Source organism: Urtica dioica, chromosome 4 (genome assembly GCF_054948205.1).
Source record: "Urtica dioica subsp. dioica isolate 48M chromosome 4, U.dioica_male_clone48M_v1_H2, whole genome shotgun sequence".
Taxonomy (NCBI): domain Eukaryota; kingdom Viridiplantae; phylum Streptophyta; class Magnoliopsida; order Rosales; family Urticaceae; genus Urtica; species Urtica dioica.
In genome coordinates, this window is record NC_142759.1 from 11,232,498 (window position 1) to 11,249,811 (window position 17,314).

Here is a 17,314-nt window from a genome sequence, read left to right on the forward strand (position 1 = left end):
CACCTTGTTGCCCTCCTCCATCAACACCGTCAATCCTCGCTAGACAACATGTATTGTTGCAATGGAAATGTGTCGGTTCTTAAAATAATTTCAAAGTCAGAGACAATGAATGAGAAACAAATGTACTTCAAAAGCAAGAGAAGTCATGAGAAAATGAATTTCGAAACTTTGCATCTCTCTCTCTCTCTCTCTCTCTCTCTCTCTCTCTCTCTCTCTCTCTCTCTTTGCTACAAGATTCGACTATGGCAGTGGAGGTTCGAGCGTTAGAGGGTAATTGGGTGTGGTGGTTGTTAACAAGAGACCGAGCCAAGCAAGAGATAGGTTCTTTTATTTTAAATTAAATTGTTAAAAAACAGATAAATATACAAAATTAAATGTAGGTTCAAGTCATTTAATTATAAGCCGGGATGTTTTTAAAAAAAAGGGGTTGGTAAAGTTGCATCATCATCATATTCACACACACACACACATATACATATATATATATATATATAATATATATATATATATATATATATATATATATATATTATGTAAATCTTCATATATTTTGCCATGAATTTTGTTGGCGTGGGATAGATTCCATACCCTACTTGTTACATCCGTGCCGTAAATATAATATTTTTAAATAATATACAGGCTGTCTAATTTTGGTACAAGAAAATGAATGAGAAGTTGGAATTTCCTACCCTACTTTTAGCATCCGTGTAATAATAAGTAGTATTTTTTTAACAGCATATATACTAGTTACATCTAAAAATAAAAAGAAGGGTAAAACATTTTTTTATAAGCGGATTCTTCTGTTTCTGAAGACTTCTAATTCACTTTTAATGAGGCATTAGAAGCAAATGTTGTAGTAGAAATATCCGCTTGTAACTTGACGCTTGTAATGGTTCACGAAATTAAATATGTTGCTTATTGTCAGTAGAAGCGAATATCCACTTCTACTGACCGAATCCTCTTGAAACAAAAATTCGCATGTAAAATTAATAATTGTACTAGTTAAAATTTATAAAACATAGTTAATGAGAAATTGAGTTGTTCGGTAGCTATATAAATAAGATATTCAAAGCAAGTTGAAATTAGTAGTTGTAATTACCGGCTCTTTTTCGTTATTTTATAAATTTGTTGAATTCTCGTACAATCAAAATAGCTATTTTTAAGGCTTAGCTAGTGTATATGGACTTCCCTTCGCCACAAGGGTCGGAAACAATGGTCGGCCCTCTTTTCGTGGGCCGGGTATCTCTTCGCCACAAGGGCCAGCCACGAGGGATGATCCTCCCTTCACACGCAAGAGCCTTCCACGTGGGCCAAATCTCTCTTCAGGCCAAGGGCCGACAATTAGGGTTGACCCTTCCTTCACCTCAAAGGTCAGCCCTCCCTTCCAAACATGGGCACGTCTAACAATATACAAAGGCCGATGTGTCCTATCCATTTCTAATAGCTTATTTCATCCAGGCTAAAGATCAATTTTCTCAACTAAACAAAATTATGCATCTCTCTCACCTCGAACTTCCCTTACTATACTAAATAAGACCTCTGTTAATCGCGGCATAACAACCCCCACCTCATGTTAGAATCAGAGTGAAATTGAATGCTAAAGAGCGTGTCGAGAAAATTTTTATACGTCCCATTAACTCACTTCTCATTTTTTGTCTTTAAGGTGACAAGCGACGAAAAACTGACTTTTCGACGAAGCTAGAGTATCAATACGAGGAGTCAGCGATCCTTAAATTTTGTCATATAGATCCTAAATAATGATAATATTTTTGGCATTAACACTAGTGTGGAATAAATAATAGACAAAGCTAGCAACCACAAAAACCGTTTTGTTTATAATTGCTTGTTTTCTTTGTTTCGAAGAAAAAAAAATGACCTCAATATTTTTTAAGAATGATAGTACGATACCATGGACAAGTATTAACCGACCAACCAAAGGCCTTTTCCTATATTGCTATGAAGACATTGTGCTATTGGGCCACGTTATTATCACTCACACACGCAGGCCGTGAATGTTCTATTTTTATTTTTTAGGGATTATTCCTATTCAATGACCTCCATAATGATTTTGAACCAAAATCAAATAAGTCTAATTTAATCCTATTCTATGACTACCTATTTTCTTTAAGTACAAAAATACCCTCAATTTTATTAACATTTCATTTTTTTATTTTATTTTTGTATTTGAATTTCCTAGTCTCTCTCTTCTTCTCTCTCTCTCTCTCTCTCTCTCTCTCTCTCTCTCTCTCTCTCTCTCTCGGGTTAGACCCGATTTTTTTTTTCTGTTCAACTCATCTCTCTCTCTCTCTCTCTCTCTCTCTCTCTCGTCTTCAACTCGTTTTTCAGTGGCTTCAACTCAAGGGAAGAAGGTTCGCTCTCTTTTTATTGGTCTTTGAAGTTGAAAAAACAACGAAAGAACGATTATTTGAAGCATGGAAAATCTGGAAAAAATTCTGAAAATTTCTGGGAATCGTTGAAGATTTATTGACATTGTTGCATTTTTATTGACATTAATGTCAATAAATCTTCAATGGTTCTGGGAAAATCCTTTGAAGATTTATTGACATCAATGTCAATAAAAATGCAATTGTATTTACATCAATGTCAATAAATCTTCACAGTTTTTTAATTTTTTTTTTTATGATTTTAAATGTTTATAAATGAATTTTAAACGTTTAAAATATGAAATTAACATCCCGATTTCACTCTTTTATGCAGTAATGGGTGATATTTTAGTGTATGTCAAGCATAGTTGTACATGGGTTAAACCTTCATGCTCTTTCTACTTTAATGTTGGTAAGATCTATACTAATGTGATATGTTCTTTCTCACAATTATTTTTCAATAACTTACACTGACTTTTTATTGACATTAATTAATTATTTTTCTATAACTCACAGTGACTTTTTATTGACATTAATACCAATAAGTTCCAATGTTTATTGACATTAATATTAATAAAAAAAGAACATGAATTAATTATTTTTCTATAACTCATAGTGACTTTTTATTGACATTAATACCTATAAGTTCCAATATTTATTGACATTAATATGAATAAAAAAAGAACATGAATTAATTATTTTTCAATAACTCACTGTGCCTTTTATTGACATTAATATCAATAAGTTCCAATGTTTATTGACATTAATATGAATAAAAAAAAACATGAACTAATTATTTTTCTATAACTCAGTGACTTTTTAATGACATTAATACCAATAAGTTCCAATGTTTATTGACATTATTATAAATAAATAAAAAGAACAAAAATTACTTATTTTTCCAGAACTAACTATAAATACTTGTTCATTGTAGGTGAGACCTTTTTCTGTTGAAGTTATTATTTAGGTGTCATTCACCCCATGGCAGTGCTAAAGCATGGGACATTCCTGTTGAAGTTAAGCAAAGAAGGACACAATAGAAAGACATGTGACGATCCTGTTCCTTTGTTTCAGAGAAGCAGTCGTTGAATAAGTTTTAATTTTGTAACTATTTTGTAATTCTGAATATGATGTAATACTTTATAATTATGGATGTTGACTTTTGTGAATATGAAATTCTTTTACTTCTCTAAGTTTTCTTGAAAATGATGGTTTTATTGACAATGATGTCAATAAAAATATCAGTTTTATTGACAATGATGTCAATAAAACCTCAATTTTATTGACAACGATCTCAATAAAACCTCAATTTTATTGACAACGATCTCAATAAAACTATAGTAACGATGTCAATAAAACCTCAGTCTTATTAACAATGATGTCAATAAAATATATGGTCCTCTTCCTCGGACATTGATTTCTTGATGACCTCATTGAAAACATGTCAACCCTAAATGACAAAAAAATAACTGAAAACATGATAACGTTGAAGTAACAATGTCAAACCTGCCGGTTTATTGACATTGATGTAAATAAACCAGATAGTTTATTGACATTGATATCAATAAACTAGCTACTGTCAATAAACTAGCTACTGTCAATACCAAACACATGTTATCAAAATTGGGAAACAACAACTTTGTATAAAAAAAACATTTGGGCGCCAAGAGTTAGAGATGCATGTTTAGTAACATAATTAACATCGCAACAACATAATCATGGTTTTTCTTCAACAAAATAAAACTATAATCATTCAAATGACAGCAGATACGAAGGGTAGTACAGAAGGACAGCCTTTCCCAGCCTCTCAATGTAAACAGGCCTGCCTTCTTTATCGACCCCGTGATACCCTTGTGGGTAGTACAGAAGGACCTCTTCAAGCTCTTCAAACTCGAAATCCTATCGATAATATCATATCCAAGAGAGTTGTCAGTCAGTAGATACGAAGCCCCACGATAACCGAATCCTCAGAGTTTCTTTAACAATAGTACAGTAAAAGTTGGCCTCTTTACCTCCAGAATCGTATCCGTTCCATACTCCTTTCTCCAGTCAAGCGTTTCATCCCACATTTGGGTCGTCTTCTCAGTGTTAAAATCTCTAGCTTTTAAGAACCTGCAAATTGAAAAGAAAGAGACAAGCTATAAAACAGCAGGGTGGCCAAATAAGCTAGAAAAAAAAAAAAAAAAAAAAAAAAAAAAAAAAAACCTACACAGAAATCAAAAGCCCCAAATTCCAAACCTAGTTCATCATGATTTTGGCCAAATTGAATCCAAAACAAGAAATCCGAAAGCAATCCTCAAATTCTCAACATAATCCTCACTAATGGAGTCCAAAGATCAAATATCACCAGCCAATTTCACAGAATCCTCACGGAATTGAAAAATCCCCAAATTTGAGCATAAACCCTACATTTGGAATTCAATCCGAGAAAGAGGAATTCTTACCTCAATCCACGAAATTAACCTTCCTTGGTGAGTTCTCACTTCTTCCCCGACGTTTTCCCTAGCTCCGGCGCCGCCGTGGCTCGCGGCGAGACTCGTTTTCCTCAGCTTGGAGCGCGCGTGAATGGAGGAGCCTGGCTGGTGAAGATGGCACACGAAGGTGAAGGAAAGAAGAAGAAGAGAAAGGGGTGTTCATCGATAGTGGTCGGGGTGTTTTTCATTTTGGGTGGTTTTTGTCGAAGAAATGGAGAAGAATTAGAGAGAGAGAGAGAGAGAGAGAGAGAGAGAGAGAGAGAGAGAGAGAGAGAGAGAGAGAGAGAGAGAGAGACGCGGTGGGTTTCGGCCGAAGAAATGTAGAAGATGAACTGGAGTGAGAGAGAGGGACGGTGGGTTTGTTTAGGGTTTCGGTGAGAGAGAGCGAAATGGAGAGATATAGTGAGTGAAATGGAGATAGAGAGACCGAAGCCTGGTTTGTTCGGTCGGTGGGTTTGTTTGGACGAAGAAGAAGAAAAGAAAGGGGATTTGGACGGTTTCAAATTTTAAATCCAAATAAAATTAATTGATATAGGTAATAAAATTAAAAGAAAAAGGTTTTAATTTTCTTATAAAGAGTGAAAGGATATAAATGTAATAGCTCAATTTATGTAGTTATATGTTAGGATTAAATTGGGTTTATTTGATTTTGGTCCAAAATCATTATGGAGGTCATAGAATAAGAATAATCCTTACTTTTTATGTAAATATATATATGTGTAGGTATACGTACCATTGTATGTGAAAGCTCAAAGTTTTATACGAAAGGTAATATAAATATATATGAAAAGTAACATAAATATATGGTAATATGTTATATAATACAGAGGATCTTACCCGATGGAGGATAGTATAAATTCAAAGGTTTTAGGTTTCCAAATGTTTGGTATTCCTCTCAAAAACAATTTTTTAGTTTTTGAGTTGAAAAAATTGAAAACAAAAATTGAAAACATGTTTGGTTTAAGTTTTTGGAAAAAAATTTCAAAAATTTTTGAAGTTGTTTTGGAAAAAAGTAAAGAAAACTGAAAACAAATAAAATGTGTTTTTGAAAAAAAAATTCTTTTCTTCTCTCCTCTTTCTCCTCATCTTCTCTTTTCATTCTTTCAAAAACAAAAATGAAAACTATACCAAACACTTTTTTCAATTTTTTCACTTTCTCAAAAACAAAAATGAAAACTGTACCAAACAGCTTTTTGAAAACAACTACAAAACAGTTTTTCAGTACAACTACAAAAATTAGAAAACAGAAAACAAAAACTTTTTGAGTTAACTACCAAACACAAAAAGTTCCCTAAAAAAATAAAAAGACCATATATTATCGCTATTACCAATATTAAATGCTAGTTAACGGTTTAAACATCGCTTGAAAACCACTATAAATTAAAACCTAGCTATGTATAATACCGTACCTTGACCAGCTTTACGAACCATACAATTAAATTCTTTTGGCCTAGCAGGATGTTTTTAGAGCATATAAGATAGTGTGAGACAATGAGCAAAAATGTTATATAAAATCTCCATCTTACTTAGGGGTGGCAATTTGAGACCGTACACGAGACGCGACACGGTTACGATACGGTGTAAATGGGTTTGGATCGACCTTAAATGGATATGAGTCCATCCGTGTCGAACGCGATTAATACGATTAAATAACCGATGAACACGACACGAACACGACAACTCATTGGGACACAATTAGACACGAATATTAAATGAGTTGTTAATGGGTAAACACGATCAAGACCCATAATGACCCAATTAAAATATTAAAAACAACTATAAAATTAAATTATAAGAATAAATATTATATACAGATTATAAGTGAAGTGTATCCACTCACTACAAGAATTTAACCGTATTAGCAACTATAAATGTAATCGCGATAACACACATATGTAATCGCCACAGACCAATGGCGAGTACACCGGCAACTACATTTGTAGTCGCATAAGCTTTCTCACGCTTTGCTGAAGCAAGTACGAATGTAGTTGCTTGGTTTTTTTTTTTTAATATAATGATGCTAGTACTGTGATAGTGATATTCATTCAACCTTATACAGAATACAGTAAATCAATCAATTACCACCAAAAATCTCAAATATAAATATGATATAAAATATGATCTAACCAAGTTTAAGAATAAGTAAAAAAGATGATAACAAAAGAACATCTTTTTAAATGCAAAGATAAGAATGTAAGTCAGCAATCGTCAAGATCGAAAAAAAAATTAACTAAAAAATGTAGCAAACTAGTTACCAAATCAGAATATAATCCCTAGGCATAATTAATGATCATTTTCCCCCTCAATCGAATTCAAATACTTTTCCATCTAGTCCACCGTTGATATTACCTTTTTTAGACACTCGACAACGACCATGTAAGTTGGATCCTCTTTTGTTGGTGTAGCACATGAAGTGGAGGCTCCCTCACGACGCGTATGGAGAAGAATTTTTGTTGGTATTTTTGGTCCGATTCCCTTGGTGTACCTACGGCCAGAGTGTAATAGTTTACGCATGATTTTTTCATCTGTGGTGTGATCATCCGGATCAGCATCTCGTTGTTGTCGAGCCTTGTCCATTTGATCCTAAAAAAACTTAAAACCTATTAAGAACATTATTCTAATAAACGATATATCTTATAACTGATTTACTTCATAAGTACATAGTAATAACAATTTTACAACTTACATAATATGTGCAAGCAACAGTTGATGTCCACATCGATTCTTTAAAATGCAAATCCTTCCATGCATCGATTGGGCTTAGCCATTCTCTCGTCTCCTTATTACGCTATTACACATGTTTGAAGTCATAAAAAATATAATAAACATAAGTCAATATTGCAAGACATAAGTGCAATCACATATTTGTATATATAGAGTATAATCATATGCATATATTAAGCTTACAGGGACAGAAAATTGATTTTCAAATTTTTAGACATAGCTATAGAAATTACCTAACGATGTCGATATTGTGCAATCGACTGGGACCCTTGCCGACTTTCAACGGCCACACATAAACGATTATGTGAATAAATTTTCGACATTGCCTTCATATATAAAAATAAACCATGTGTTAGAGGCAATAAAACAATTCAAATCCGTTATTTACGTCAACAATTTATTTGCTTTATATAACTACTTCAACATTAATAACATCTTTTATGATATTTAACTCCAAGTTTTTTTTACTGCCCTTAAATCTCTGTTAAGCTAAATTGTCAATTGTCATATGATACTAAAAAATCTACTAGAATAAGCTACAATCATACACAATCAGAGACAAACAAAACATTATATAAATTTTTATATATCCTATCATGAGCAGAGAAGAAGAGCTTACCTGCTTGTTAGTTTGGATAATGAAGTTCAAATCTATTGTGCTTGAATCTCTTTGGAAAGAATTGTCAAAATAAAAACACCTACAAGTTAGATAATCCTCAAATAAAAATTTGCTTAAAAATAAGATAATCTCCAAACAAAAAGACCAACAAAAAAAACCAAGAATTATGCTCTAAACTAAATCAATCCCTAAATTTATATAATGTTTTGTGTTTTTTTTTACACTAACTTTGTTAGGCTAAATTATCAATTGTCAAATAATGCCCAAAAATCTACAAGAATAGGCTAAAACCATTCAATCAGAGACACGCAAAACACTATATATATATATATATATATATAATATCATAAGAAGAGCTTACATGCGTATTGGTTTGGATAACGAAGTTAAAATCAGTTGTGCTTGAATCTCTTTACAAAAATTTGCCAAAATAAAAAACACCTACAAATGAGATAATCGTCACATCAAAAATTGCTTAAAAATCATATAATCCCCAAAAAATAATTAAAAAAAAATCTAAGAATTATGTTCTGAACTAAATCAATCCCCTAAATTAGATGCTACATAAAAAAATAAAAATAAAACCCTGAGAATGGCTGGTGACAGAGACGGGTTTGTTGACAGAGTGAGAGTCGGAATTAGGTCGCCAAATCATATTCACCTAATATTTCATCTAAAAATATAATAATTGTATAATAAAAACTCCTAAATGTGTTCTAAAAAATTAATCCCCAAAGCGTGCTTAATCATATTCAGAAAAAACTAATTTGAGAATTGCGGAAAAAGGGAGAGATCGAAGACAATTGAGGAGAACGAGTTCACTCTACCCCCGCGGAGATGGGAACAAAGCTTCTCCAAGAACATGGCATCGCGATTCCGATGGCCGAGACGGTCGGAGATGGCGGAGTAGGCGGTGGGAGGTGGTCGATGGTGTGGGAGTCTGAGCGTGACGACAACGAAAGAGAAGAGCCGAAATAAGTTTCCTTGGAGTGGTGAAGAAATCGCGAGAAGAGCCCAAATCAGTTTTTTGGAGTGAAAAAAACGCGGGTATGGTTCTATTAGCGGGGGTATAATTATTGTAAGTCATATTTCGGAGTAGTGAGTTTTTTTTTTTTTTTTTAAATTGTGTGGGCCGAAATCCAATAGAGACTACATATGTAGTTACAAAAGATGGGAAAGTACTCGTAAATGGTATCTATAACCGGCAACTACTTATATTGTTGCTATTAATTTGCACGCGTCACTTGCTAAATATGAGAATTCTTGTAGTGACTTTACATCGAACAATGAGTTAGTTGTATATTTCCAAAACAAACAATTAATAAAACTTTCCACTTGCTTCGTGGAATCTCTAGAGCAGAGACGTTGTGCCTTCTCTCATCGCGTGTACAAATGGGTTTAGTGGTCTAAATAGGTCTGTAGGTCTAAGTGGGTTCGTGGGTTACATGGTTCATTAGGACAAGATTAATAAATGAGTCTTAGTGGGTTGTGTCTGGGTTTGGCAAAAAAATAGTGGGTCGTGTTCGGGTTTTGCTCCTAGACACGATTAATAAATGGGTCGTGTCTAGATCTGTCAAAAAATACATGAAAACGAATAAGATACGGCACGAACACGACACGTAACCCGAATTACCGCCCTCTTACTACGAACATTTTCTCAACATTCCGCTCCATAATAATATTGGTAAAATCAAGACACGTGCCTCTATTCTATATGTTAATATAAACAATTTATTAGTATTAGATTTTTTAAAATTTAAATGATAATATTAAATTTGAAAGAATAAATACCATTTCCTCAGGAACTTGATGACCTCATTTTTCGGGGCCCTTCGATCGGATCGGCGTCCCCATCGGCCAGTTTTGCTCTTATTTCTAGCTAATATATATTTATTACTTAAAATAATAATAATAATAATAATGGTACTAGTATTTTATTTACCGTATGTGACTAACAACCTCTTACAGGCTTTTTGGTACTGGGTCTTGATTACTGGAGTGACAAAAGGCTGTTCCACGTTTGATATTCTTTCTCTTTGCAATTTCTTTTTACTTTCCATTTACACGAAACTTACCAACCAAACCCAAGGCAATAGTGGAAGTTTGACCGAAAGAAAAACGACAAGCTCAGATATACAGTCTCTTCTTTTGGGTCATTGGCCGGAAATTCAAGAACCAATGCTGAGTTATGTAGCACATGCAAAAGCTAATAAACTTGCAGGTAAAGAAAAAAAATGTCTTTGGTATTATAGCCTAGAAATAGCAATTAAGACACACACCTATAGTCTATCTCTGTGAGCTTTTTATGTTCGTTTTTTACTCTGATTATCTTGTCTTTTTACCTATGGGCTGGACGAGTGGTTAACATCGCATTAGTATATCGAGAGATGATGGATATATTTGCGGTAAAAATTAATTTCTCCGATAATATTTGTTTAAGTGTATATAATCAGTAATGTTATGCTTCACAATTCTATGCATAGATAATGACAGGTTTTAATATGCTTTTAGTTATTTTTAGCATAAGAGTTCACATGTTTGCCTCTAAATTTGTTAAAAAGCGCACCAAATATTTAAAGAAAAATTTCATTTTGTAAACTCAGTAGTTTAATAATATCTGAAATTGGACTTTTGGACACTTTTTCGGACAAAAATGCCCTTGAAATTCAAATAATCAATATTCCTCTCTCATTTTCAAATCATCTTCATCACAATTCTTGTCACCTTCGAATTGGGTGCACTAGAATTAGAACTTTCGGTGGTCGAGCTCACCGTTGAGCTCGTGGGGTTCGGGGCAACGCCCCGATTTTCATCGGATTTCATCGGAAATCCGATGATCTCCGATGAGATTCATCGGATTTTTCTGATGACCTTCAACCCAAAATTTGTGTTCAAAATCCGATGAAATCCGATGCTTTTTATACATATATGGACTTACAAGGGCATTTTTGTCCGAAAAGTGTCCAAAAGTCCAATTTCGGATATTATTAAACTAATGAGTCTAGTCTTGATATTTTGATAGTTTTTAGGTCTACCAAATGAAATTTCTCTATTTAAAACTGTTAAACCGGTCAAAATTCTCAAATTTTGAATTAGTAGTAAAATATCTCCAACAACCACAAAAAAAAATGTATTCTATTTTACGAATTTATTAATGTATAAAAAATAAAAAATAATAACTCAACAATATCAAGTATTTTGGTATTAGTACACCATCAAATTATTTCGTAAGAGAAATTTAGGCACCAAATATTGGTTTAAGGCAATGATCCAAATTGAGGAATCCTTCTCTCTCAAATGCTAGCAGCCGCGCTCTCTCTCAAAAAATCAATATTTAAGCGTTCAATCTTTGGTATCATTGCTTCCCCGGGGATACGGAGACTTTAGTGATTTCGATCATTAGAGAACCCTCGATATAAGGAAAAATATTTTTTTATCTTTATTTTCTTCTTCATATTAATAATCCAGATTTATTAGATCTAGTTTTTGTACCGCTCGATCTTTAATCAGAGTGATTTTGAATATTTTTTCATATATGAATCTCATATTTAAATATGGTTTTCTTTGGGCGTGGATCTCAGTCGGGCAAGACACCTAAAACCGCAATCTGCAATATGCGAAGACCGGCGTTTTCGCTCGTGATTCGTGTAGTAATATGATAACGACTAGTTACATGCATAGACGGGTAACTGACAAATTATTTTGTTGTATTTATGGCTGTTTGTTGTCTATTTTTTATCTTCTTTATGTAGAAGTTTTTTAATTTTCATGCGCTATTCTTTTTTATTATTTTTATTTTTATTTTTAGAAGTAGCACTATTGGTCAATATTACATTATATATTAGCAGTGCAAGTGCATGTGATAATATTGACAAAAATTACATGATTTAGTACATGAGCATTAAACCGAAAGAAAGATAAAATTCAACCACTTGTAAAGGGGATGAATTTCTGCTATTCCATTGAAGAGCCCTGTATAAAAAAAATAAAAAATAAAAAATAAAAATGGTTTAAGCTTTAAGCCATTAACACGTATCGATAAATAAAGGGAAATATATTATAACCGTAAATAACATGTTAGTGTATATCACACTTTATTCTTTTTTAGTATCGATATAGGTACTGCAATTCGTGGACTATTTGCACTGTGTCTGTGGTCCTCTTTAAATTATTTTTTTAACACATACTCCTAGTCATATTTTATTGCACGTTTTACAGAAATACTAATATTAATGTGTATTTTATTAATATATCAGTCGTTATTTCATTAAACCAAAGAAACATACAACCAAAACTCCATTCTAACATATATATTTTATGAAATATCCAATTATGTAATTAAAATCTACATTAATTTAACTGCAAACATTGAGCATATAGTTTTTGAAATCCTTTTAAATGACCAATATGAAAATAAATTAAGACCATACAAAAATTCAGTGTCTTTTCAGAAGGGGAAAAAAAAAAAAAAAAACAGCCCTAAAGTATGCGCTGTATAAGGACGAAACTATTCATCTTAGTATTTGCCATAAGAACAAGTTGTTGGAGCAAGGATGGTCAATATAAACATGATTTGGACAGCCTTTTAGTTGAGGCATGTGACACTGTCTCTCTCCCACCTTTTGTGAGATTTCATCCCATAATGTTCCTCTAAACACATAATGCCTCATCATTACCAACATCCATTCCTGCTTAAGATTCCCCTAAAATCTAAATCAATTCTCGCTCGCTCGCTTCTATTTCACGCTACTAGTTATAAAGCAATTTACGCTTAATTCTACGTGAAATAAAAATAATGTTTTTGAAGAGAAATCAAGCTTATATATATATATAGTACATAACCGTACTATTAAAATATATATATATATGTATAGTACATAACCAAATAACTACAAGCATTGTAATCCTCTTCCTCTTTCTTTTTAGCACATTAACTAAAATCCACCACTCTTTTTCAAATAACTACAAGCATATTGTTAAAAAAAAAAAAAAAAAAACTTGATCTCTGAATCAATGAATGTAACTGAGGAAACATGGGAATTTTCTAGTGGCTCTCAAGAGATCACCGTTGAACATGGAAAGCTTACTAATTTTTTTTTTTTAATCTGCCTTTAATGAGTTCATGGCAGACTTTTGAGTCTCAACAACACCACCATATAGAAAACAGTATTAAAATCTTTTTTATTTTTCTAGTTCAAAACATAAATATCAAGTTGATACACAGCTAGCGCAAAGGCAAAAAGAAAAATAAAGAAGAAGAAAATTTCATATCATTAAAGTCATATTAACCATGAATTAATATATGACCAAACAAAAAGAGTTATGGAAGAGAAAAAGATATAGAGACTAAACATTAAACTATCCCCTGCTTCGAAATAAAAAAAAAAAAAAAAAAATGAAACTATCCCAAAAAAACATAAACTCGAAAACACTTTACTTTTTTCCATTTCAGAAACTCGGAATTTACATAGATTAGAAACGCAAATAAAGAACTCAACAACAATCACAAACCTTTTGAGTTTCAAAAAACCAAACCACTTAATCGATCAAAATCTCATATATACTTAATTCATTGATTCTGTGTAGTAATTATCAACGTCCCATTTAAAAGACCCAAAATCAGTGTCCAAGTCCGCCAAAACGTCGCCGATGTCTTCGTCGGGAATCGCCACCGTCAAGCTCGCCTCATCGGCGAAAAGCATCGCTGGAAAACTTTCGAAAGGAAAAAACGACTCGTCGTCTAAACTGAAACCCTCCGCCCAATTAGTCGTACTACTGTTACTACAACTGGCAACCTGCTTAGCCGGTTCTACCCCCTCACTATTTACCGGCTCAAACCGTAACACTGAGGTCGGCGAAGCTATCACCACCTGACACGACGAGTCGTTGTCCGAATGCAAAACGACGTCGTTCGGCGAGCCTAGTTCATCGACAACGACGACCGGTTCCGGTTTACCGGAACCGAAATTGGTTACGGCTCCGGGACCTTTGAGCCGAATCGCCGCCTTGTCGTAGACCATCGCCGCCTCTTCGGCCGTGTCGTACGTTCCGAGCCAAACCCTCACTCGCTGGATAGGGTCCCGGATCTCCGCCGCCCACCGCCCCCACGGCCGCCGCCGAACGCCGCGGAATTTTGCGACGCCGGAGATCACTTCCTCCGACGGAGCCTTTTGCCTCGAACGGTGGCCGCCGATTCGGACCTCGGTGATGTGGCGTTTCACTCTCGCTATTTTCTTGTCGTCGTTTTCGTCCTCGCCGCTGGAAGAGTCTGTTGCGTTCTCGTCGGTCACTGAGATTCGAATTAATCTGAAATCGCATTTCGAAGATGAGGAATTTAAGAGCTTGTTCGTCACTGTCTTGTGCTCTGTATACTTTAGTGATTCCATTTCTATCACTGATTTCGAATCATGAGAAAAACCAGAAACAAAGAAAGGCGATTTTTTTTTTCACGGAAAATGCCAGGAACGAAAGAGTAAATAGCTAGAGAGAGAGACAGAGAGAGTTTTCAAAAAAGAAATGACAGAGAGAGAGAGAGAGAGTCTTAAAAATAAATAACGAGAGACTGTGTTAATTAAGTTCAATAATCTCGGGAAATAGGGGATTCCTGTTAATACCGGAGATTCCTAACGACTCGCCGCATATATATTGGCCTCTAGAATTATGACACGTGTACAAATATTATTCTTGGACCCCAAGCAACACACGCCTTTCATGCAAAAAAAATCCTCGTTTCTCAACGGCGGGTGAACTTAGCAAATTTCTCTGCAGTTTCGTAACTCTGGGCGTCTGGGCACGTGACAATACGTGACCTAGGACAAATATTAAAAAATAAGATTAAATTAAATGGTACCATTCCGTCACAGTCATGTTTGACTTCTTAAATACTTTTCAATAAGACTAAATAAAAATTATAATATATATACACATATTTTGTTTTTAATTTCCAATTATAGTTCTTAGAATATTTGCTTGTCGATCAAGGAATTGAATTGGGCTATACAGATTCTTTGGTGCAATAAATTTTAGGAATACATTTGTACCTACAAAGTTCATCCCAGCTATTCGTGCCTACCAAATGATGCGTATAATTTTACCTAATATTCTGATTTACTTGCATTGCATCCCAAATCATAGAAATTAATTACTTCCTATATATAATAAAAATAAAAGATCATACAAAAGAACAATTACTCGAATAAATATATATATAAAAAAAGAACGTTTATTATGTGCAACTTTTAGCATGCCTTCGTGATCAATAAGTATAATAAAACATACCAATATCGTTTGGTTTCTTTTTTATTTTTTTATTTATTTCTGACGTGACATCTTCCCGCAATTATATGCTAATCAGTTTTTTTAACCAATACCGTCGAAAGTCGCAATTTGGTGGTAGAAATTGTTTGAGAAGGAATATAAGTTATAAGTTCATTTTTTTTATACAGGATATAAGAATATATATATATATATATATATATATATATATATATATATATACATAACTCATATATAAGTAATTAAGTACAAAAAAATATGAAATTCCTTTTTTTAATGAATATACCATCGAATGACTAATTTTTTTTTAAAATTAAATAAAGTCAAATTGTTTTAACTTTATTATTTTTTATTAATATAATGTATTTTAATTAATGACAGTTTATTAAAATACACTACATATGAGAATTTATATCTCAAAATAATCATATAACTGAGAGTTTTATTTTGAAGAGAAAATTTGTACATTTTTTAATTTATGAAAAATCGTAGACATTAATTTAACTACATACTAATAATTGGACATGCATCCATCTCAGATTATATTTCTTAGAGCGCATGTTATTAGCAAATAAACACATCAATTAAGATTTAATTAAATTAGTATTTTCAAAGATCCAGTACAGTAATTAAAGCTAGTAGGGACCGATTAAATAGTAGGCTCAATTGAATTAGTATCTTTAAATTCTTTACATGGAAAGACGTCGTCGTGAATTAAAGCTTAATCAAGGAAAACCATGAGAATACAAAGGGACCAAAAAATGGTAAATACAAATAAACATTTTCCGAAAAAAAAGAAAAAGAATAAAAAAAAAAGGTCCAAATAAATAGAAACGGACTTCTTCTTTTGAAAGAGCAGAAGTTAGGTGTAAAATGCGAAAAAATCTCTCATCTTGTTGATGTCACTTTATCACTATTTTTACATTTACTTCATCTTACTTGTTATTGTTTATGGTTTTTTAATTTGAATAAATTACTCCTAACACCAAATTTTCAACTTCAATCTCAAGAATACCGTAGTAAACTTTTTTTTTTTTTTTGAGAAATCGAGACACTGGGAGATTTTATGCATTGATCAAATTTTTATTAGAGTTTTCTTAGTTGTTTTTTCAAACTGAAAAAACTAAATTTAAAAAAATAATAAAAGAAAACATAATTATAAGCGCAAATGCCACAAAATAGGGTGGAATTTGGAATTTTAGTGGTACTTTTGTAATTCCCAACTTCAAAATAAATATCTATCTCATTTCCCCTTTTTCATTTGGGCTTATTCATTATCCTCTGTATATACATGTACTCCAAATTAGTCTGTTTTTTAGTAGAATATGCACTGTTTTCAGTCTCAGACAGAATCATACAAATTAATAGACTTTATCTTTATCCTATTCTCTTTTTTTTTATTCTTCTTTAAGGGGTTAGAATCAAAATCATTCCAGGTTGATATAAACTGATCATCCTTCTTTACAAGCATTTAGCAATTTACAGTGCTTGCTTTTTGACCATAGATTAGCCTTGGCTTCAGTACAAAGTTTTGAGCTCATCGTAACGGCTCTGGTGAAGGAACTTGTAAATAAAATAAGCATCATAGTTTTATTCTTCATGTCTTCAAAATTAGAAATGAGAAAAGAAAAAGGAGAGAGAAAAAGTATGTTTCTTTTGTTTTCGGGTTTAAATTTAGCTGATACAGTTGAGTATAGAACTAGCTATACAAATAAACGGATCAACGTATTTGATTTTTCAATAATTTGGGCGATGTATTATTACAACTAGGAGATCATGAAGCTGGATCAAAAAATTCATAACTTCATAAAACATAACATTAAGATAATGCATTGAAA

General features: G+C 32.9%; 1 protein-coding gene across 1 annotated transcript; it reads right to left on the minus strand.

The window, feature by feature from the left end:
* Positions 1-13,513: 13,513 nt before the first annotated feature.
* CRF6 (cytokinin response factor 6) lies at positions 13,514-14,726 on the minus strand. Its single transcript, XM_089612991.1, has one exon. It carries the CDS (start codon positions 14,585-14,587, stop codon positions 13,766-13,768), a length of 822 nt encoding a protein of 273 aa, XP_089469117.1. The 5' UTR covers positions 14,588-14,726; the 3' UTR covers positions 13,514-13,765.
* Between the last annotated feature and the right edge of the window lie 2,588 nt (positions 14,727-17,314).